This window comes from Molothrus ater, chromosome 9 (assembly GCF_012460135.2).
Source record: "Molothrus ater isolate BHLD 08-10-18 breed brown headed cowbird chromosome 9, BPBGC_Mater_1.1, whole genome shotgun sequence".
NCBI lineage: Eukaryota > Metazoa > Chordata > Aves > Passeriformes > Icteridae > Molothrus > Molothrus ater.
In genome coordinates, this window is record NC_050486.2 from 23,015,865 (window position 1) to 23,038,030 (window position 22,166).

Sequence of the window (22,166 nt, forward strand, 5' to 3'; positions counted from 1 at the left end):
TTTTGACACCTGTATAAAGCATAGTTATCATAAATCATGTTCATCATTTATTGCCAGAAGACTTATTGCATTATTCAACAGCTCTAGGGATTGAAGAGAAACTACTTCAGTCATAAAATATAAAATACCTTCTGTCCCAGCTTACTGACTGGCTCTCCAAGTGGCAGTGCATGTTAATATAGTGTCTGTAGTTAAGCAAGAAAAGCATTAAAACACTGAGAAGGGAGAGATTAGATTTGTTGCTGATGATATGATATTATTTATTCCACCAGGGCAAGATCTTGGCAGGAACACAGCATTTGTTGATAATGCTACAGTCACATTTAATGTGAATTATGTTGGTGTCCCTTGCAACAGTGTTGAGAAGATGAATCATGAGACCACTGAGCTTTGGACTCACCCAAAGCCGTGTCCTGGACTGCCAGACATTGGGTGACTCTCTTGATGCTGATTCTCAGAGAAAAGCAGGGTCACCAGCATTTGCTATTATATGTGGCTATTATATGAATGTTTTTGCTAAATCTCCTGCTCTTGGAACCTTGTGATAAGATGGGAATCTGAGCTTTCCTTTGGATGAAAGAGTTGAGTCAGTGTTTGGTTTTCTGAGAAACCCACAGAGGAAACTGAAGCCACCTGAAGCTGGTAGTCAGTGCTGCTTCCAGAGCACATATCAAATCTGGTCCAGGTTTTAAAGTCGTGGTTTAGAAAACCATCAGAAATTCAGAAATCATGATCCATTGTGACAGAGTGCATAAGGCTGTGCTAACCACTACTACTGTGTTTTAATTAATGCTGGGCTGCCACAGCTGATTGTTAAACAACTCATCAGCCACAGTGAGGGTTCATTATCCAGCATTGCTCTGCACACAGTATTGAAGAAAGTGACCCTAAGTTGTACTTCAGGGTAAGAGAAGATGATAAAAGGAGTGTTTGGTTAGAGACCTGTGCTGAAGCCATTCATGTGGGGTTCCTGAGCTAAGATCTACAGACACCTACTTAACCTTTAAGTCGTGTCTCCTCCCTGAGCCAGAGAGAGCTCAGATACTGAGGGAGCTGCTTCTAGGTGGAAAAAATCAGGTGTAGACCCCAAATCCAACAGACACCTTGTTTTGACACCTGGGCTGCACAAATGTGAGGCACCAGCACAAGGGTTCTAGTAAAATTCATTAATTTCCCAGAGTTACAGAGAAAATGCCAGGAAATGCAAAGATGTTAAAACATACATTGATATCCAAGCCATTTACATCCTGTGATAGCCAAACATACCACAGTATCTGAGCTAATGAAAATTGAATATTACTGTGCAGAAAACCTCACTGGTGATAAAAGAGTGACTATTCTGTGCTGCACAGTGACAGCTGGGAGTGTGGAGAGATTTGTGTGCTCCTAATATTAAAAAAAAAAAAAAAAAAAGCCCCAGAGGTTTATGGAGAAAGCCACAAATTGGGGAACTTCAGAATTGTCATTTCTAGTCTTGGTCCTGTTGTTGGTTTTCCTTACAGTCTTGGACAAGTTGTTTCTGTTTTCTGCTCTTTTTTCTCTCCCTTATCTTTACAAGGTCTTGTCTATTTATACTGTAGGTTTTCCAACACCTGGAATTATTCCTGGGATAGCACCACAGAATAATTTCTGGATATGATCTGGTTACAACAAATAAAATTCAATGGGTTTTGGTTTGTTGGCTGTTCACTTTTACTACATAACTTATCATCACCCTTTAGATTTACCTACCTTATATCCAGTTACAGTCTTGTAAATAAAACATTATAATTCAGTTTTCATCTCTGCCTTGAACACATCAGGAGAACCAATAATCTTTTTAAAATGCATTACTGTTAAATTTGAAGGTCTCTTAAACCATAATATTCAAATGAAGGCATTTCTAGAGTAATAGCTCAAATAAAACCAAAATGAAAGTTCTCAAAATATGTTTTCAATATCCATCTCTGTGCAATAAATATTATGCAAGGTGAATGGCTTCTGTCCAAAACTAACATCTCTAATCTTCTGCTAGCCAAAATACACAATATGAAAGTATGCACGGGGTCTGTTTGAATCTCACATTTGGGGCAAAGCTCAAAGTTTTCCATTCAGCCTTATCAACTGTTGGGGGAAGCCTGTAGCACTCTGTGCTATTACCCACTGAAATACCTGCACAGCCTGCTGTCAAAAATAGAGCAAAGGCTGGGATGCATCATGGGGTCCAGTAGGGTAAAAAGAAATTACCTGTATTGTCCCTGGCCTTTGCAAGGCAATGGGCTGGGATGCATGATGGAAATGCTCAGTATTTCATCATGAAATCCTGTGATTTTTGTAGTCTAGTTTCTTTCTAACTTGCTTTCATGAAATAACTGGTATGACAACAAGCAAACTGTGAGTTCTGAACTCTCTCTCACTGCAGAGTCTTGCAGATTGCATGGAATCATCTGCAGCTCCACAGACCAGGCTGTAGGGCTGCTGGGAAACTTACAGGGCTGTTTTCAGCCAGAATTTTAGCAGTGACATTGCTATAATTATCATCATTTTCTTTTTTCCAAAGTGAAGAAGCACTGATTTTCTTACTGCTTTTAAAGAAAAGCTTGTATTATATTTTTCTGATTTGGAGACTTCTAAAAAAGATGTTTTCATCATATAGTTTTGATTTTTTGTTTGTAGATACTTAGGAAAAAACTCACAATTTCAACCAAAACTCATTTTATAAACTTTTGTATCCAAAGAGATTTTTCATCATGTTCTGATAGTGAAAGAACATCTACATAAACATAATTATTATGTTTTTAAACATAATTATTTTTAAGATGGCACCGGGTTTTTTTCCACATAGATGTTGTAAATCTCATTCCTCAACAACATCTGTTTGGATAGGGAGCACATTTTTCAGTGAGGGTAAGGTGTTGTAACTTTTCAAGCTAAGGTACCATAGTTTAAAAGTGGAAGAATGTTCTGCATGTCTCCATAAGATAGGGGTTAGTTTGATTCCTGTGGTGTTGAGCAGAATTTGGACAAGACATAATTATTTCAGCACAGAGATATCAGCTCTATCAGCTCTATGGTAGCAAGAGAAAGAGGAATTTGTAGATGTTTTTTGCCTCAGGTTGTCTATGGGCATTAATACAACTGGTACAAAGGAGTTGTAGAGATTAACAGGACACTACATCTTCATAATCTATAGACAGACCAAGCTCTCTTCTCATTTCTGCTCAAAAAAGTTGTAGGCTTATACTTATATAAAATGAGGGAGAGAAGAAAATAATTCCAAGTAGGATTATTCCAGACTTTAAAAGCAATTTTTTTATTAAGAAAAGGGTGTTTTAATATGCGTTAGCTGGTGAATTAATTTCAGGGCAAAGGAGGAAACTGGTAATTTCTGAAGACGTTAAATAGTTTAGTTAAAGAAAACAGGGAGAATGTAGAGGATTATCCTGAATAATGACTTAGTATGGCATGTAAAAAAAACCTGGTATTTTAGACTGTGGCAGCTAACGAGTTAAGAATGAACTTATTTTTCTAAAGGGCACAGGCCCCAGAGAGCAGGATCTGCTTTATTCAGTGTAAGATATGCTAATGAATAAAAGAAGTAAAATAAAGAAGTTCAGCAGAAATGTACTTATTGGACAGTTGCTGTAAAATGTAATGGTTAAAGAAACAAAGAAAGCATTCATTTGGTGTCAGTTCAGACATTTGCAGAGTTGTCAGAAAACAAATATAGAAAATATTAATTTATCTGTTTCACCATCGCTACTGATTAATAGGGATGTTATTAACATATACAACAAGAAAAATAAGTTTACCAGTCGAATAAATACATTTTTCTTTTTCTTTTTTTTTTCTTTATATGAACATGTATATTTTACAAAACCCCATAGCACTATGGGAAATAAAGATCCTTCTACAAAAAGAAGATGTAAGTCAGTGTTACAATAAAGCTTTAGAGTTTCAAAATGTATCTGGGCAAAGAGACAATATCAGCTAGAAGGCACTACTGAGTCACTGAGAAGGTCCAGCTTGTAACTGTTGTCTTAAACTCCAATTTGTTCATAAATTATCTCTCTATTCCAAGGGATTGCATGTAATATAGTGTGGTCAGGAGGGCTGCAGTAGGCTCAGGAGAAAGGAAGCTATGGCCATGCAGAGAGGAAATGTTACTGATGGCCGGGAAAGGCTGGCTGGGGCTGAGCTCGTGGGCTGGGATGGGCGCTCGGGACGCGGCCTCTGATCCAGCTGGTTGGAAATCCAGATGGGAGGCTTGACTGTGATGTAGCCATTGGTTATCCTGATGTAGGAAGGCAACGTGGTGGTGCTGGAAGAAAACACAAGAGAAGGAAATTAAACAGGAGAATCCTTATCTCTACTTTGTGAATTGTCATCCCAAGTGGTAGCAACCACAATGGCAATTCCTATTATTATTATAATATTATCATTATTATTGTCATTATTATCAGTATTATTTTATGCACACATTAGACACCAGAGAGAGACCCAGAGACTGGTAACTGTGATGATGTGGAAACAGCTCTGATCCAGGAAGTCCCTCAGCTTCTGCTGACAAAACACAACCAAAGGAGGGACTGCTCTTAATGTATCTGACATACTTCTCTCCATTTTTAAGCATCCATTACTGGCCAGCATCAGAAATGGTGCTGAATGTATCCTCGTGCTGACCCAGGATGATCTGATTCTTATGTCCTTTCTTCCTACCATAGGTGTGAAAATTTGCCATGTCTCAGTGACATGTCTTATTCACCATGGGCCACATACTGAGTGACCAGGAGGGTCCAGAATACATTCCTTCCCTGTTTCACAAGCCTTAAAGAACTTCCCAGGATCCCCTTACACAACTGATAACCTTGAGCATGGGAGATTGAGCAGGTTCATTTCTTTTCCTGGCTTTAAGCTATTTTGGATCAAATCACAAAGCCAAAACCAGACTCAGTTGCTGTTAGGTTTCCCTGACTCTGAATTTGCCTCAATAGCAGTGTGATTGCTTATTGATTGTAGCTTGAGTTAGTACTTTGATTTGAATTTGCAGGTTGGAATTCATCATGACTCCCATGACACTGGAGGTCAGAAAGGTCCATTTACGATTGATTTGGAAGTTTAAGCTGTAATCTCCATTTCATAAAATCTCCCCACTGCATCCATTACTGGATGATCCATAATCCACCAGTGGTCAGGGAGCAGCACAACCAAGCATGCAAACTGCACAGGGTGGATTTTGGACTTAAACCCAAGACAATTTGCTGAGAAGTGACGAGAAAAACACAAGGGCCCCTGAAAAAAAAGATGTGACACTAATACCCGTAGATTCTCTAAAACTTGCATAAAGGGGATTTGGAGGCACTGAAAATGACCTTCATATAATTTTTAATGGGCTAAGAAGCTATGGAGTCCTATAAATATTTAGCTACAGTATCCAGGATCTTGACCTTGGAAGGAAAAGGTTGTGTCTTGCGTAATATCAGATGAAAGGAATAACATCTTACTTCAGATTCTGCACAGAAACAGAATTTAGAAGGACTAAAGGCTTTTGTCTTTTTCTGTCTAAGCAATACCAAGATGGATTTTAGCTGAGATGCTTCAAATGTGCTGAGTCAATCACAAACTGAGGAGATCAGAGCCCACCCTGAAGAGGGCATTGGTCAACATCAAATCCCATGGACAATCCCTGCACATTACACTTCACCCTGAGTTTTGGGAGAAGTCACTTCATTTCTTCCCTCATCCTTTATACTGTCACCACAGCTTCTGGGTGGGACAGTGCTTCTGCAGCTAGAAGTGAACTTAACTAATGTGCAATGAATTAGAGTAAAAAGGGAAGGCAGTCTTCAATTAAAGACAGGAATTGCTTCATGGGAGCAGATAATCCATCTGACCAGTACTAGGACTCTGACACTGAGGAGCAGTGCTTGTTCCAGAGGAACAAACTGCTGTGAACAGAGAACTCTGCAATCAAGGCTTGCTGGAGAAAGTTCTCTGAATTCCTGTGGTGAGTGGTTGGTTTATGTCTTGAAGTGATGATATAAGACACCCAGCTTTAGAGTTTCTGCTATATTGCATCAGGATTGCTGCAGTCACTTAACACAAGGAGCTGATCTGCCATAAACTAATGCTGCTGTTTCCAATCTGCCTGGCAGGAATGGCACTGGATTAGGAACTGTGTGGCCAAGCTCCTGTAACATAAGTGACATCATTCCCACAGTGAACACAAAGCACCATTAAAGCAAACTTCTGACAAAAAGAGGTACTGCATGCTCGGGGTAATCCAACACAAATGCAGTCAAGCTTCAGTTTCTGATCCAGCTCTCATTTATCCTGCTGAGTGATGATGTGGTGCACAGGTCTGGCAGCACTGACATGGGATCACAACTTGGGTTTTCCCCCTATACCTGGTTTCTCTAAGGTAAGCATGGGTAGGTGTTTGTCCTCATCTTTTGGTACTGATTGCCACATTACTGAACTACAAAATTTTGCCCTAAATTAAATTTTAAACTACAAGGAGGGTCTGATTTTTAATTAAATTTTAATTAATAAGATTTTAATTTTAAAAACTCATCAAAATGCCAATCTGACTTCCAGTTTGGGTGTATCCTGCTCTTGACACATTTTATGGGCTTGATCCTCCAGTAAGATTAAAGTTTCCCTTGCACAAACTTTCTACTCCTCAGGGATGTTCTGTGCACACAGGCTGGCCAGGGAACCTGCAAAAGCACCACAAGCCCACTCATCAGCCAGCTACATCTAAGGTATTCCTAAAGCAGCCTTAAATCAACATTTGATGTCTCTGCATTCTAGTCAACTTCCATAAGTGTTTTGGTTTTGTCTTTTTGGGGGATGATTTTTTTTGTTGTTGTTGTTGTTGATTGGTTGGTTTTTGTTGATTTTCTTTTCTCCCTTATTCAAGGACCTGAGAATTGTTGACCACTCCTCCTTAGTTAATGAGGTTATTTTCTGTTTTCAAGACATTACATTTGTATAAAAGCATTCTTGTTAAGATAAATACTGTTAGGTGGGGTTGTTTGTTTTCAAAAACTCCTTGAGTGCTTTACAAGAGAAGAACAGTGTGTTTCCACTAACGTCTACAAAGCATTTGCTAATAGCAAATGAATCACAGCTTATCCATTAAAAACATTTTCTTAATGTACTTTTAGCTGGCTGCCAAGGTGGTTTAGAGATATCTAAAGAGAATTATCCCTTTTACCAAATGCTACAAGTCCTTGTAAAACCTCTGGTCCCATCTTTTAACTAGGCTGTTTCTGTAGTGAATGGGGAGAGAAACTTTTGCAGAAGCTGGTCCACCTCACTCCAGTGCAGGTCTCTGGGGGGGGTCTTACTCCTGCTTGATGTCTTTCACTTCCTAGGCATTACAGAGGGGCCCTGGACAGCCAGGCTGGACTATAACCTGATCTTAGAGGTGGCCCTGGTGCCAGGAGATGACTTCTGCAAACTCCCTCTGTGCACGTTTGCATGTCCATGTAGGATCTCACTGACCCTTGGACATTCCCTAAGGATGAAGCAGAGTTCCCTGAACTCAACCAGAACTTTTCCTTGGAGAGGATTTGAGCGTTCCTGAAATGAACATAGAGAATAATAAAAATGAACCAGAGATCTGTGGGATAATAATCTAAATTATTATCACGTCTTCTCTTGCCAGACCAGGATATTCTGTATTTCAGCCTTGTATGTCTGATAAAATATCTTTAATAAAACATTCCACATGATCTGTGGTTAGCAGGCAACCACTGGCTCTGCTGTTCATATCTCTCTTTTTTGCTTCTGTGTATGGGATTGTTTTAAAAACTTGGAAGACTCCAGGTAGGTTTTAGCCAAATGACCTGCGGTATCATATTCATGAGCTTGTTCTTTTGATCAGATAATAGGGCAGTTTTTCAAATCAGTGCATTACTCATACATTGTCTTACTATCATTAGAATGTGTAAAACTTTCCCCAAAAATGGGGCCTCAGGCACATGCTTTGTGCACAGATTCTACTGAATGCAATTACATTATTCAAGTTCTCCAAGCTGGGGCTGTGCTGAAGCACCTTGATGGTTTGGGAGCATTTTAAAGCTGAAAAATAAAACAAACACACAAGCAACACATTGAGAGAATTTATGCTTTGGTTTGTCTTGTGAGGACTTTGACGAGAGCTCACAAACTGATTTTTAGCATGACTTGGTTCATCCATGTCAGCAGGGTTCATCTGACCACAGCAGAAGGACACAGGTCAGGACCAGAAGAGTCTTTCTGGCCCATCTGCCCAGACACAGGAACAAGATCTAAACCCCTCCTGACATTTGTCTCATCCAGCCTCAAAAAAACAGTGATAACGATACAATTCCAGACTCTGTCCAGCCATCCATTCCAGCATTTCACCATTTCTGATGCCCAAAATTACTGCTTAATGTTTCACCAAATCTCCCTTGCTACAGTGTAAGGTCATGACTTGTCCTGTTCCCCAGGACAGGTTTATTCCTTTTCTCTTCTCAGGAGCCTTTCACATACTTGGAAAATTTAACCATGTTTCACCTCAACTTTCTCTTTTTTAAACAAACAATTCCCTTCACCTTTCTTTGCAAGTTGTCAAGTGCTTTCCCTCTATCGTTTCCTCTGCTCTGCCCTGTCTCTGATCCATGTCTTCTCTGGATGAGAGCATGAGATGCTCCAAACTGGAAACAGTAGGCCTGGGTGAGATCTCACCAACCCTGTGCTTGGTGCAGTAGGCTCCACTGCCTCTATATCTGCCAAGTGGCTGAAAAACAGGCAACCCCCAAGAGGACAGACAGTATTGGCACTGCTTTTTGCCTCCAAAGTCCAAACCACCATTATGGTCCCAGGAATTGTTCTGAAGCTCATGGAAAACTGCTGGTTCTCTGAGGGGGTGAGGACCAACCCAATTATTGTGATATTTCTATCCATTTTTAATCTGCTGCCATGACTTGGTCCCAACGTGGTTCTGTTCAGGGTGGAGGAAGTAACCCTTTCAAGTATAACTTACAAAGTGTTTGGGGATTTTTCTGGATCAAAGGAGCTATGTAAACACAAGACAACTATTTTTAATAAATGTAAGCAAATGTTGACTCAGACAGCCTTTCTTACAATAGCATCTGATGAAAGAAGCTAGATTGAAACCTGAAAAACGCATGCTTCAATTGAAAACCTAAAAAGCTAGTAAAGTGAAAGAAAATTTTTGAGTAAATACAATAATGACTGTTTTGCATTTGTGATTTGATGTTAACCTTATGATGGCCAGGGGTTTTCTTAAGTGATATTAAGCATATGCTTCCTGTTTCTTTTCAAACAAAATTTGCCAGACCTTTTTTTTTCCCCCCTTTTTATTTAATGAACAGATGTGAAAGGACTGATCACATTATTTTTCTGGTGATCAGAAATAATGTTCTTCAAGTGAAGACAATTATTCTTGGAACTAAGCAGGCCTCTTTATGTCACCAAAATTTATTCATCAAGATTTGAAAAATACATCTGCTTAAAGTGCTGGGACCAACCCGTTGCAGTCTGTAAATGAGGTGGCTAGCAAGAAGTCTGACCACACATTTGAAGGAAAAGAATAGGTGCTCAACCAAGAGTTAGCAGGAGTCTGTTGGGGGGGTAAAAAAATCACTAGAAAAATGTCACAAGGATTTAACTTTGAAGATAACTAGAGTAGCCTTTTAAAAGGAACATGAAATCCCCATCTTCCAAAACGTTCATATAATTATTTCATGTGTTTCTGGAAGGGATTATTTAGATCAACACAGGCTCTGTTCCCCCCATCCCTCTCTTCATCATTACCTTCCTTACAGACACTGTTCTTGCAGCCTGAGGGATAAATCCTGCAGGATGCTGAGTCCTGTGGTCCCAGATGAGCAGGACTGTGAGCACGCAAATACCAGAGCTTCCAGCACTAGTATTCACATACTTACAACTCAGCACATCCTAAAGCTCTTTGTGGGACCAAGGCCAAGAGGCTCATGCTTTCACAAGGTTCAGTTCATTAAAAAAAAATAATAATCCAACCTGGATCTGATTAGGGAATCCAGTTTTTGGTCCAGAGGAGACCACTGCTTATTTGCAGTAGTGTAGTAAACTGCCTTAGCTAAGTGAGTAAGCACAATCACACACTGGTGTGGGGCCAGCAGAGAAGATCTGGCATGAGCCAAAGAAGAGCCTTCTCCCTGCTATTTTTTGGTTACCCCCGGGTCACTGGGAGCCTGGATATCTGGCCATGTCCCATAGTGCAAGCACCCAGCCTCCCTGTGAGCAGCACAGCCTCAGCCACGTGATGGACAGAGGGGTCAGCAACAGCACCAGAAGCATTTCCACAGGCCTTCACTGTCCATCTGAGCTCTCCTGATGAGACTCAAGTGGGAACCATCTCCATCTGAGAGCAGTGTCAAGTCTGATCCTGCCTTTTTTCAGTGCTCTGGCTCCTCCGGGGCCTGACACCGAGCAATTCCCCCTGTTGAAGCAGGCACCTGTGAGCCTTCTCCTGTGCAGAGGCAAAGGGCAGAGCAAATACCCTGGCAGAGGACTAATCCCCCACCTCTGCTTGTTAGGACATCTGCCATGGCTCATCTCTCAGAGAAGAACAGGATACCAAGGGAAAAGATGGAAAAGGAAGCACAATTTTCACCAGGCAGTGGCTCTGAAAGCTGTGAGCAGCATGCCACAATCATGAACCACACTGTCACCAGGTACTGAAATGCAGCTGGGGAGCAGGACACTGCACACAAGGATGGGATAGTTAAATGTGCCATAAAGAGAATCACAGGCAGTCCTTCAGCTGACTGGCCTTTAGTAGGATTTAAAAGGTGGCCTTAATTGTGGCTATGTCATGCAGGCTTATAACCAAAGCTATTCAGCTGTATTCCTGCTACAGTTCATAGGGAGCGAGACATCTCCAGAGGACAACCTTTCCCCACAAAGGCATGACTCTAAGTTGGTCAGATGAGCTGCTTCTAAAGATCTCTGTCTCTGGAATTCAGGTCTCCTGAATCCCAACCAAGCTCTGGCCCCACTGGGGGCCCTGACTGGTAGGGATGGGTTCCCAAATGGGATCGGAACAGCAGGGTGGGGAAGAGGAAAACTGCTGATGCTGCAGTGCAAAAAGCAGCTGCTGGTGGGACACAGCTCCCCTCTGCAGTCCTGCAGCAGCTGCCCAACACCAGGCAGAGCAGGGCTGCAGCTGCTGTCCCTTCCATGGGATCTTGGCTCTGGAGTTTGACACGAAGGAGGAAAAGGTGGCTCACTTGGATCAGGGGCTCCAGGGGGGCCATGATGGTGTAAGCAGGAGGAGGCTCAATGCTGAGATGCAGCTCAGATTCCTCTGGTGCAGTTTTGGGCCCCTCTCAGCATGGGCTGTGGGCTGGAAGCCAGGAGATTTGGTTTTTATCCCCGAGTCACCCACTGAGGAGCCATCAAAACCTCGTTAAATCACTTTAGTGCTACGACTCCCCTGACTCTGCTCTGAGTCAGGACCTCAGAGCGTTGGTGTGACACCACCAGCATTAACACAACCTGAAGTGTTTTGCAGGCACTCGCTCTGATTTGCAGGTCCCAATGGCTCAGGCCACCTGCAAAACATCTCTGTGATGACAAATTCAGCCCTGGAGAGACACTGACCTGCAGTGAGGCTGAGCAAGGGCATCCTGAAGCCACAGGTGGGTCACATCGTTAAGGCAAAGTGGATCATCTGCTGTGGGGCCAGAGAAGGGGACGGGGATGGGAGGGGACAGGGATGGATGGGGCAGTGGGGTCTGCTGCATCTGAGACAGGGAGAGGGGACTTTGCTGTCACAGCAGTGCAGCCTGAGGGCTGGGGAACACAGTGGACAGGGGGATGCACCCAGCAGGCAGGGAATGAGCAGGTGAGAAACAACTCCAGCACAGCCCAAGGGCCCTTTTCTGAGGTGAACTTCCAGTTGGAGGGAAGGATTCCTGCACCTCACAGTCAGATTTAGCCTTCCCCACCCCCAGAGGAGACTGTGCATGGCCCTTCTCAATGTCCTGCCCCAAAGTCCTTTAGGAAAACCCAGTGAATACAGATCCTGCACCCACACCTGTGGCTGTGGCAGAATCAGGCCTGCTGCTCCTTTCCAGACGACTGCAGAATGGTGTAAAAACATAGAATGTTGTAAAAACCAATAACCTTTGAAGCACACCCTCTAGTAATTACCCCATTCCCATCTAATGACTAAAAGATGTTATATTCTTCTCTGATATGGCAACAACAAAGATTTTGACCTTATTAAAACCAGCCCATCAGGAAACTACATGTCATCCTTAAAAAAAAAATAGGTAAAAAAAGAAATTAAATTCTTTAAAATCCCTGTGAAGAGTATTCAAGATACTGTAGCTGAAGACCCATGATTTGTAGTAGTGTCTGGGTGGTCCTAAGACAGGAGATGACAACATTAGCTCTTTCTTTTGCCCTTCTAAGAAATGCTTTGATGATTCTCTAATATCCTAGGAATATCCCCTGTGATTCTGCAGTGGGACGAGGCAATCATAGAGCTGGGATAATGCATCCCAGTTTTACCCAGGCCCTTGCTAAGAGGGGATAGCTCAGAGCCCTTTGTTCTACCACTTCTGCACTGACATCTGAGCCAGGATGTGCTCACAATAGTCTAAATAGTGATGTGGGCTCCAAACCATCCCCAAACTCGCCCCCACCCGCTGCACACATCTGGCTGTGTACCTGATTTGTGCGTGTGATTAAGGCACTCATCATCACAGCTCAAATAACCATGGACTTGTTCCACTGCTCCTTGGACAGATAATGACTGCATTAGTGCAGCCAAAGTAAGCAAGAACATCAAGGGCACAAACACAGATGGGCTTAGGATTGGAAAAACCCTGCCAGTGAAGATTTTTGGGCAACCTGTTGATACACAACGCAAGGAGTTAATTTGATGGAGCTGCAACCAGGTGGTTTTGAACCAAATCCCAAGCATGAGCAGAATATCTGGTTTTTGTCTGTATTTTGCAAACTGCCTGCTCTCACCAATACAGCCTCACATGCAAAAGAATTTATATTTTTGGGGTGGTCAAAACTGTAATCCATATTTTACATCTCGGGCTCAGCTTTTCAATTAATTAGAACCAGAGTAACTCGCTCTGCCCTTTCCTCTGTGTACTCAAGTGTTTGTTTGGCATTGTGTGGGCCCAATGGCTCAAATATTTTTTGCAGATGCACAGAATTAACCATGCATGTTTAGATGTGCTTGGGGAACACATACATTCATAGAGATGTATATACTTGACCCTGTCACTTTTTTGTTAAACACTGTAAAAGATATCGACTTTCCCCTCCAGATTTTAAAATGATTTAGAATAGGTGGTAGTGAGGAAATACCTAACACATCCTGTCAAATTAAGTATTTTCTCGGAGACTGTTCTCTAAGATAAAATTATTTCAGCTATAGAGATGTCTGTGCAATGTATTAAGGAACAGAATGAACAACCAAAATATAAACTAGCTTAAATGGATGTCCAATATACTGCATTTTTCCACTTGATTTTAATTTTCTTTTTCCTTCTCCCTGTTCTTTTTCCATCTCTACCTAACAGTTTTTCTCTTTGCTTAGTCTGTATCACATTTTTCTTTCTAATTCACTGGGCTCACTTTCTGCTTGTATTTTTCCAGTGTCTCTCTCAGCAACAATAATTAATGTTGGGTCAGATCTTTGAACCTCTTATTTGGAGCACTATTGAATTCAAGCTTGTACCACTGAATAGAAGCACTGGCCTCTTTTTCTTGCCAACAGACTCACATACAAAATAAAAAAAAAGGTTCACTGAGCACATCTATCAGGCACATTGAAATGCTGCTTTGGCCACAAGGTTTGGGTTCCTCGTGCTGCTGGCAAAGCAAATACAGTGACAGCAGTCACAGCACAAACCCCTTCTCCTCAAGCACTTCCAAACCCTCTGAAAGCCTGGAGATGCCATCAGTGGCTCATACCAAGCTGCTTGCTGGTCTGTAGGGCTGGAAGGACTGAAAAACCCTTCCCTGCCAGGTGTCATAGCCCAGACCCTGAAGTGTCTCTGCAGATCTGAGCTTCTGAGAGCGTGGTCTGCAGCACATCTCTCCATGGTTCTGCCACATGAGGCATCCCTGACACCCAGCAGCTCCCAGGCACTCAGCCTGGCTCCCTCAGCCTGGGCTCAGGCCCCAGGTATAAAGCTCACTTTGTTCAGTTAAGTTATTCAGGAATTGTGAAAAGGTGATCTGAGCGAAATCTGAATTTGGCCTGGCATTTTCATAATTGCAGGAACCCGGCTTTTACAGCATTGAAACCATATGAATTCAAATAAATCCTACTTCTCCTTCATCCCAGTGAGTAACTGGACTTGGACCAAAGCTGCCCTTTGGGATCCTGCTGAGTTTCCAGCCTGCAGTGCACCCCGTGGTCCTGGGAGCGTAAGGGAATCCAATTTCCTCCTGATTCACTCCACAATGAATCTGTCTTGTTAGATACCACAATATAACTGTGGTTAAACCCCTTCTATAAAGCAGCTGCCCACCACAATAGTAATGTGGCCTTACTCCCTATCATACTTTTCCTCACTTCATTTTCCAGGCCATGAAATTCACTAGTCAGAAGGGGAATAGCAGAATTAGAAATAAATCCCATATCCCTTACCTTTTTCCTCTGGGCTAGCACTGACAGTGTTGTGTGTTTGCACACAACACTGAATTTTAAAGACATTAAATTCCACTGAATTTTAAAGACATTTCTTCTTTATGGTAACTCACTGGAAGATGAAATTTTTTTGTATTTGATGGATTTTATATTACTTTGCTAAGAGGAACGTCAGATTTGCAATTTTCAGGACTTAGGTACTGCTAGATATGCAGGGCACTCAAATAAAAAACTCCGACTTGGGGTTGTGGTGTGTGAGCAGGTTTATTCTGGCATTTTCTTCCCTTGCCAAAGGAAAAACCTCTGTATCCAGAATTGCAATACAGGGAGTGCAGGTGCTTTACTACCCATTCATGTGTTTAAGGAATCCAACTCAGCCTGGGCATGAGCCCATTCAGCACTTTTTAGTGTCTGCAACTGCAGTCAGCCTTGTGTTAACACAAACCACACTCCTCACCCACCCTAAACTGCAGGGTAAATGTGCTACTGGGTATTGAATTTTCTCTGCCTGTTAAACCAGACAACTTATTTTTCAGCTGAGTGAATATAACGAGTTTTGTAGAGCTGTGTTAAAATGCAGCTCATGTTTAGAGGAATTACCTGAGGGTACTGAGTGCATTTTCCCATTTTATCTGTTTGATAAGAGCCAGATCACTTTTATTTGTGTGTGTGTGTGTGTGCAATAGATAAAATGCCATGAGGAGTCATTGTTAAAGACTCCAAGAAGCAAATGCTCAGAACATCTGGCTAGTGAAAGCCCTGGACATGGAAAATATAAATGTCAAGGCTCATATTTATAAATTGGAAGGGCCATGACGACATCTGCTAACAAGCTTTCTTCCAGAGCCCATTTGCTGTACATGGTTATTCACAGGCAACAACAGAAACGTGCATGGATCACATGCATGGCCTGCCCTTCCTTTCAGAACATGCACTCCAATAACACACACATGCTCTGTTCTCACAGCACAGGAATACAAGTGTTTGCAAACCTCACAGCAAAGCTCATGCATACCAGACCACAGTGGGACACACACTGCTGGAACAGGCTAAAAATAGCTGGGGAAAAAGCCTTGCATTAACACAGAATACAGTCAAACTCACTTAGCGTTAACTCTTCCAGTGAAATAAGCTCCTTTTCTGCCTTGCTCTACAGGCGTCACTTTGTACTACAAATCTAATCCTGAAGCCTTGTTTTTATGACTGAGTAGTTGTGGATGGGAATCTCAAAACTTTAAACAAAGTCTAACCTATTTGACCACAGTAGCTCAATACTAACATTAAAACAAACTACAGGTAAAAGAAATGTGATCCTACATTTGTAACCACAGGCACCTTTTCTTCAGCTTAGTGCCAAATGAGAAATATAAAACTGATCCAATGCATAAGCCTAAAGGTTTTGCTAATGACTTATTATTGTAGGTGTCTAGACCACAGTTCACCCCAATGTTCTTGGCACTGGCCACTGCCACAGAGGCTGCCCACAAGCCTGCCAAGTTGTCAAGAGAAGGAAAAACATCAGCAGAAAGAGCCTGGACTGCTTTATGATACCCATGAATTTAGCAAAGAATGGATTCCATGCTGTCTGTCCAGTCTGCAGTACAGTTGGACACACATACACCTATATGAAAATGGTAGGAAAAGCAAAGATTAAGTAATGTGGAGGAGATGCACCTCCTGGTCACAAAATAAAGGAGAGAGAGGATGCCTAGCTCTGCCTCCCACTTCCTGCAGTCTGCATTAATGTCAGGTGACAAGGATATGTGAGATACAAGTAACACATATCCCCATCTCAGAGATTCTGCTGAAGGCTGCAGGCTCCAAAATACCCCAGTTTAATTGGCATGGATGGACTGAAGAGCAAAGTGCAGTGTTTGTGTGATCACAGCCTCCTGCAAAGTGAGCTTAGAGAGGTGGAGGTGAGTGCAGCAGATGGAGATGCAGGAGGGGTCCCTTCCTAATCTTTTCTCCAGGGCCCATACAAGCATGTGCAGCCAGAGTTTAAAAAGGCAGGTAGAAAGAGCACTGGAGAAAGAGAATATTTAAGCAGGAAATGGAGAAAGATGGAACTGGAAAGTTAACAGGTTGTGGAAGTCCTGGCAGTGGATGAGGAAATGAGGCTGCACTGGCTGAGAAACAGTACAACAAGGGGGGATCATAGAGGAAGAGATCATCTAAACTCTGCCACTGCTGCTTCTTGAATCCTAAGAAATCCTAAGAAAACACTTTGTTTGTGCTGCATCAGACAGTTCTTAGGCAGCTTAACAAAGTTAGCAGTAGTAGGGCTGTGTCCAGCCCCAGTCAGAAATACATCAAGATGGGACAGATATAAATAGATATTATGGACTGTTTTTACTCAACACAGCTCAAATGAGAAGTAGAAAACAAGAAAGGAAAAGAAAGCTCTTCATAGGTTCCATAAAACATCTTGCATTGTATTTTAAATCTTAATCAGCATTGAAGAGGAAAGAACAGAAAGTGCTCTTGGATAGCCACTGCTGAAAAATACCTCATTGTTCAAAAATCCTAACTCGCGTGCTCCAATTTTGTTACTCGTTCGCCTTCAGAAATATGGATTTAATATTCATGATGGATTTAAATTTCACTAAAATAAAATACCTAATGCATTACCAATAGAGAATTTAGTTTAATGAAACAAAACTGAAATCTATACACAAATCATGTTTCCAAAAGACTTCTGTGTTCTTTAATGATTTTACTTTCAGGTATTTATAGCTTTCATTAAAACACCATTTGCATACTGCTTCATATGAATTGGTCATACTAGAGCAGAGACACTTAAGTAATAGTGAAAGTAAACATGTAAGACTTTTGCTTGTTTTTCTCTAATTTTATCTGTGTTTGTGTCATCCCACAGTGGCAGCACATTATTAAGAACAACAGAACAAAGTAAAACACATGGATCTTTTCATGTGTTTAGCAGGTAAAAGTGAGGCTGCACATTTTTCAGCCCCATCTGGAGGATAACAAATTAACTCTTTGACTTTACAGGGGGAAAGAAGTTATCAGTCACAGCCAGCTGACAGGGAAGGTCTATTAGCACGGAGATGCTACAGGTTTGGACATGAATGTCAGGACTTCCCATCGTTACTGAGATGCATTAGAGAGCTGTGTGCTGAGGCCAGGTTCCACAGCTTTAATTAATATATTCTGTGCACTCTGACCAACCTGATAATCCAAGAAGCCTCAATAAAAACCATCTAGGGAGGGAGGATATGTCATCACCATACCATTTGTTACAGTCAGGAGATTTACCTCTTGTTTTTACTGCGCTGAGTTACACTGTGCTGCTGTTTTACTTTCACTGGAGGGCTCGTGTACCTGGGGCTGTGCAAAGGGCATGATGACAGAACTGCCAGAGCCAGTCCTTGTTTAAAGGAGGCATTGAGCCATCTGCTCACCTTAAAGAGGGATCAAATGGAAACAGGAAAAAGCTAAGGAGGGGAACATGCAGTGTCCCCTACACTTGGCTCTCTGCTCAGGAGGAGCAGAGGATGCCTTCACAGAAGAACGATGGCATGTCTGAGAGAGGTAGGCAGGGCTGGGAGGAAGAAAGACCAACTGATGCACTGCTGAACTGCCCAAAATGTCTTTTTCTGGACACTGTATATCTACCAGGGCTCAAAAAAATTGGGCAAACTAAGAGCAAAATTTAGGCCAGTTCAAGATATAAAGGTTCACCTTCCACAAAGGAAGCAGGAGAGAGCATTTGATCAGGACCACTCCATATCACAGAAAGCTCTTGCACCCAAACTGTCAAACCCTGAATTTCTTCTGCTGACTGTAGATATTTGTATGCCATGTCCTGCAAGATAGAGAAGTCCTGAAGCTGTGTCCTCAATCCTGGTTGAACACAGGGTAAATAAATACAAAGGTGACACTGCTTCCTTGGCTGCACAGGCTGGAGGAGGAGTGATCCCCCTCCCCATGAGCATCAGGAGGCACTACCTCAGCAGTGTCCTGACCAGGGAGGCAGACAGGGTAATTTAAACAAACAAGGCCCCAGTGATGGAAATTTCAAGCTCAAAGCTACCATATGGAGGGAAATCATCTGACCACAATTTACCTGTTAGACTTCAAAGGTGTCTAAGTCTCCTCTAAATAAAAGCAGTCTTTTCTTTAATGAAGTTAAGTACTGTATTTCAGCACCATGTGTTGTGAAAAGGAAGCAATTTGGATTAATTTACTGAAATTTACCTTTCAGATGCAGTTAAGTGGAATTAAAAGTTTGTCTGAGTTGACAGAGTTCTGTTTTCCATCACTGCATTGTCTTGAAAGAAAGGATAACAGGCTAAGTGCTTAAATTCCATCCAAACTGATAAGGTTCACTCTGTACAGGCAAACTCAGTGTAGTTTATTACATATTGTCTCCCTTCATCCATCACTGCTATACATTTTTTTCCCCCTAAAACAACTGCCTCTTCCAAAATAAATTTATATTTGTGATGTTATTGCATTCATCTGGGGTTGAATAGTCTGCACTGGGCTATCAGAGAGCTGCCATTTCTACTTACAGGAAGAATTCATTTCATTTCCCACTAATGGTAGCTTTTGCAGGCCTAAGCTTACATCTGGGACAAGAATTTTTTTTTTCTCTTCTGAGAACAATTCTTTGCCCTTAAACTCTTTCCTGTTGAATCGTGTGTCCTTACCCTCTTTCCAAACACCACCTTCACCCAGATCTCTTCCTTGGCAGTGGGAATTAACTTGCCCATTACATCCTTTCTAGTTTTTTTCTTCCCAGCACTGTACTTCTCTCTTTCACATCCCCTAGCTGCCATTGCTCCTTCCAAACCTCACCCCTCCCATAATGCCCTCCCAGTTAATAACTCCCCTCCCTCATTTTCCCAGGAGTTTTCCTCCTTCCTTGCCTTAGGTCCCAGGATAACTCACCCCAGCAGCTGGGAGAGGTTCTCTGTTCTCCTGGACTGGCTTTGTTGGCAGCCTTGAACCATTTGCTTACAGCAAAGGTGCAATCCTGACCTGCCCTTCACTGACCACTCTGAAACCTCACAGGCATTTCTCTATTCTTTCAATTAACTGAGCATCTCACCATGAAAAGCCAGTGAATGATCTGTAATTAATTATTTATATTACACGGGGAAGCCTAGCTAACACAGTGTCTAAAGAAACAATGATACTCTGTATGCCAAACTTCAGCCTTGCAGCCTGAGGGTTTTGTCTCCCCTCCCTGCTACCCCAGCTGGATTTTGGCTATGGGAGGTAGCCAGGGTTTGAGTCTTGTCTAAGTTCAAATTTCTCCCAAGGACAGACTTCAGATCTGCACATTTCTGCAAAATCAAGTAGTTGAAGAAAAAAAAGCTTGCTACTTGAAATCTCCATTCAATTTTGATTCTTGACAAGCCATTTCAAACAGAAACTGCAGTCAGGCAGGACTTTTTCAGTTTGTTTAGATTTTGGGGGAAGGAGGCAGAAGGGAGAGGAAACCACACATTTCATCAGCATTTTTTATTTTTAATAGCCTTCAATGCAGGCGATTACCCAGGAGATCAGCAAATCTTAGCTCTGTGAAAGACAGGGAGGAGACAGAGCAGAAGCTTTCTCATCCTCCACAGCAGTACTAACCCTCCAACACACAAATCTAAACACTGTCCACCCAGGGGTGCCAACTCAAATGCCTCAGCTGTGAAGACAGAACAAAAAGAAAAGGACACTCTCCAAGGTACAACTGAAAGTAAATACTAATAATGATGTGTGGCATTAAATGATGACTCATTTTTCACAAGGCCATTTCAGATTGTAGCCATAACCTTGGATCAGACCCGAATGACTGTGAGAGCTGAAGTCTTAGTGGAACCATTAATTATGGATTTCCTGGCTTTTATAGGTTGGAGTCAGACCTTTGATGTTCCTTTAAGATTGTTCTCCTGTGTTCATTTCCTTTGTTTCTCTGTTGGTAGCTTAAGAAAACACCCTAAGATTTCTATGGAAGTGTATGAGATCGCCTAGAAATGCGTAGTCCATAAAAGCCCTGCAATTCATGGCTCATAAAGTCCTCTAATCCATGGTCAATAAAGCTTTGGAAAAGAGCTGTGTGAACCACAGTCATTTCACAGTTCAATGAGGTTCATACAGAAATCAATAACCTGGTTTAAATTTGCCTGGATTTGTCCTCCACCTGCATATTTCTCTTTGACTTTTCAGGTTGAAAGGCAGCTCCAACAGCTGAATCCTGGGGACCTTGCATGGAAACAATGAGCTTTATGCAGCTTTCCCCCAAAAGCCGTAACAAAGACCTAAATCCCTCTACTTTGTCTCAAAGGTGAACAATTCAAGTTTTCAGGTGACAACTGGTGAGTTAGGGAACTGGAAGAACAGCCATTTGGAAATACAGGGCCATAGCTCAAGTTAATACTAAATGCAGAGACTTCAGTCCATACAGAACATAGGGGACTCCAACTGAAGTGTAGGCAACTGCACAATGGATTTTTTGGACAGGCCAGAGCAAGAATTCCCTAGTACACCAATTACCCTTCAAAAATGAGTGCTAAGTCCCACTGCTGAAACGTTACTGAGGCAATGCAAAGAAGTCCACATTTCTCTCCTGCGCAGGTAACACTCTATTGCCTGTATGATCAGCCACCCTGCTTGTTTCCTCCCAAAAACGATCACCATACAAGGTCTGGTCACAGACACACATTTGTGTTTTTTTCTTGCCAATCAGAAAGGAACCAGTTGGAGAGAACTCACTGTTTATTGCTTTGTGCAGGGCCCAGCTTGCAATTAATGCTGATGAAACCCAACTGCCAAAAGCACAATATGCAGCAGCTGGTTTATGAAAGTTGAGACCCCATCCAATTTATGGGAAAACCAGAGCTGGTTGTGAGTCTCTGATTTAGTGAACTTGTATTTTTTTGTGTTTTGTTTTGCTTTGTTTCCAGGAAAACACCAGAAGTTACTCCAGAACTGCAGAAGCACTAAAACCATCTGAAAGCACAAAGGCAGGCTTCCCTTCTTCCAGCCTTTCCTCATTTCTAGGCCTGTGATCTCCCACTAATATCTCCCTGGGATCTTTCATCAAGGCAGGCAACACACAGTGTCTGGTTCATCACCAGCGTGGAGGGAGCGGAAACTTGTGTTTCCCCACCCCAATCTCCACCCTTATGAAATGGAAATAGAGGGATAAAAGGCTTTGATTCAGGTGAAATCTCACGGGAGCACACAGCAAATAATTTAACTCTAACCTTCAGAACTACCTCTTAAATCCCTTTCCTAGGAACATTTAATAAAACCAGCAAAAGGCGCAAAAATCATAAGCACCACTTTAAGCTCCCAACTGCACGTTTCCACTGCCAATATCCAAAATCCTTTCTGGATAGATAGGATAGGGGTGGGAAGATTGTGCCCAAGTGCCAGGCTCCCACCAGACCGATTTAAACATCTCACTTGTACAACACATGAGGAACTTGACCACAGACCCTTGTAAAATGCTGGGACATCATGGGACACCACAAGTCAGCAGCCTCCAGGCAGAAGGACAGAA

At 42.2% G+C, this 22,166-nt stretch overlaps 1 protein-coding gene across 1 annotated transcript in view; it reads right to left on the minus strand.

Moving 5' to 3' along the window:
* Positions 1-4,083: 4,083 nt before the first annotated feature.
* TRABD2B (TraB domain containing 2B) overlaps positions 4,084-22,166 on the minus strand; it is a 262,469-nt gene continuing 244,386 nt past the window's right edge. The window contains exon 7 of the mRNA XM_036388349.1: positions 4,084-4,300. Coding sequence (XP_036244242.1) covers positions 4,084-4,300 — 217 coding nt within the window. The remainder of the gene's footprint in view (positions 4,301-22,166) is intronic.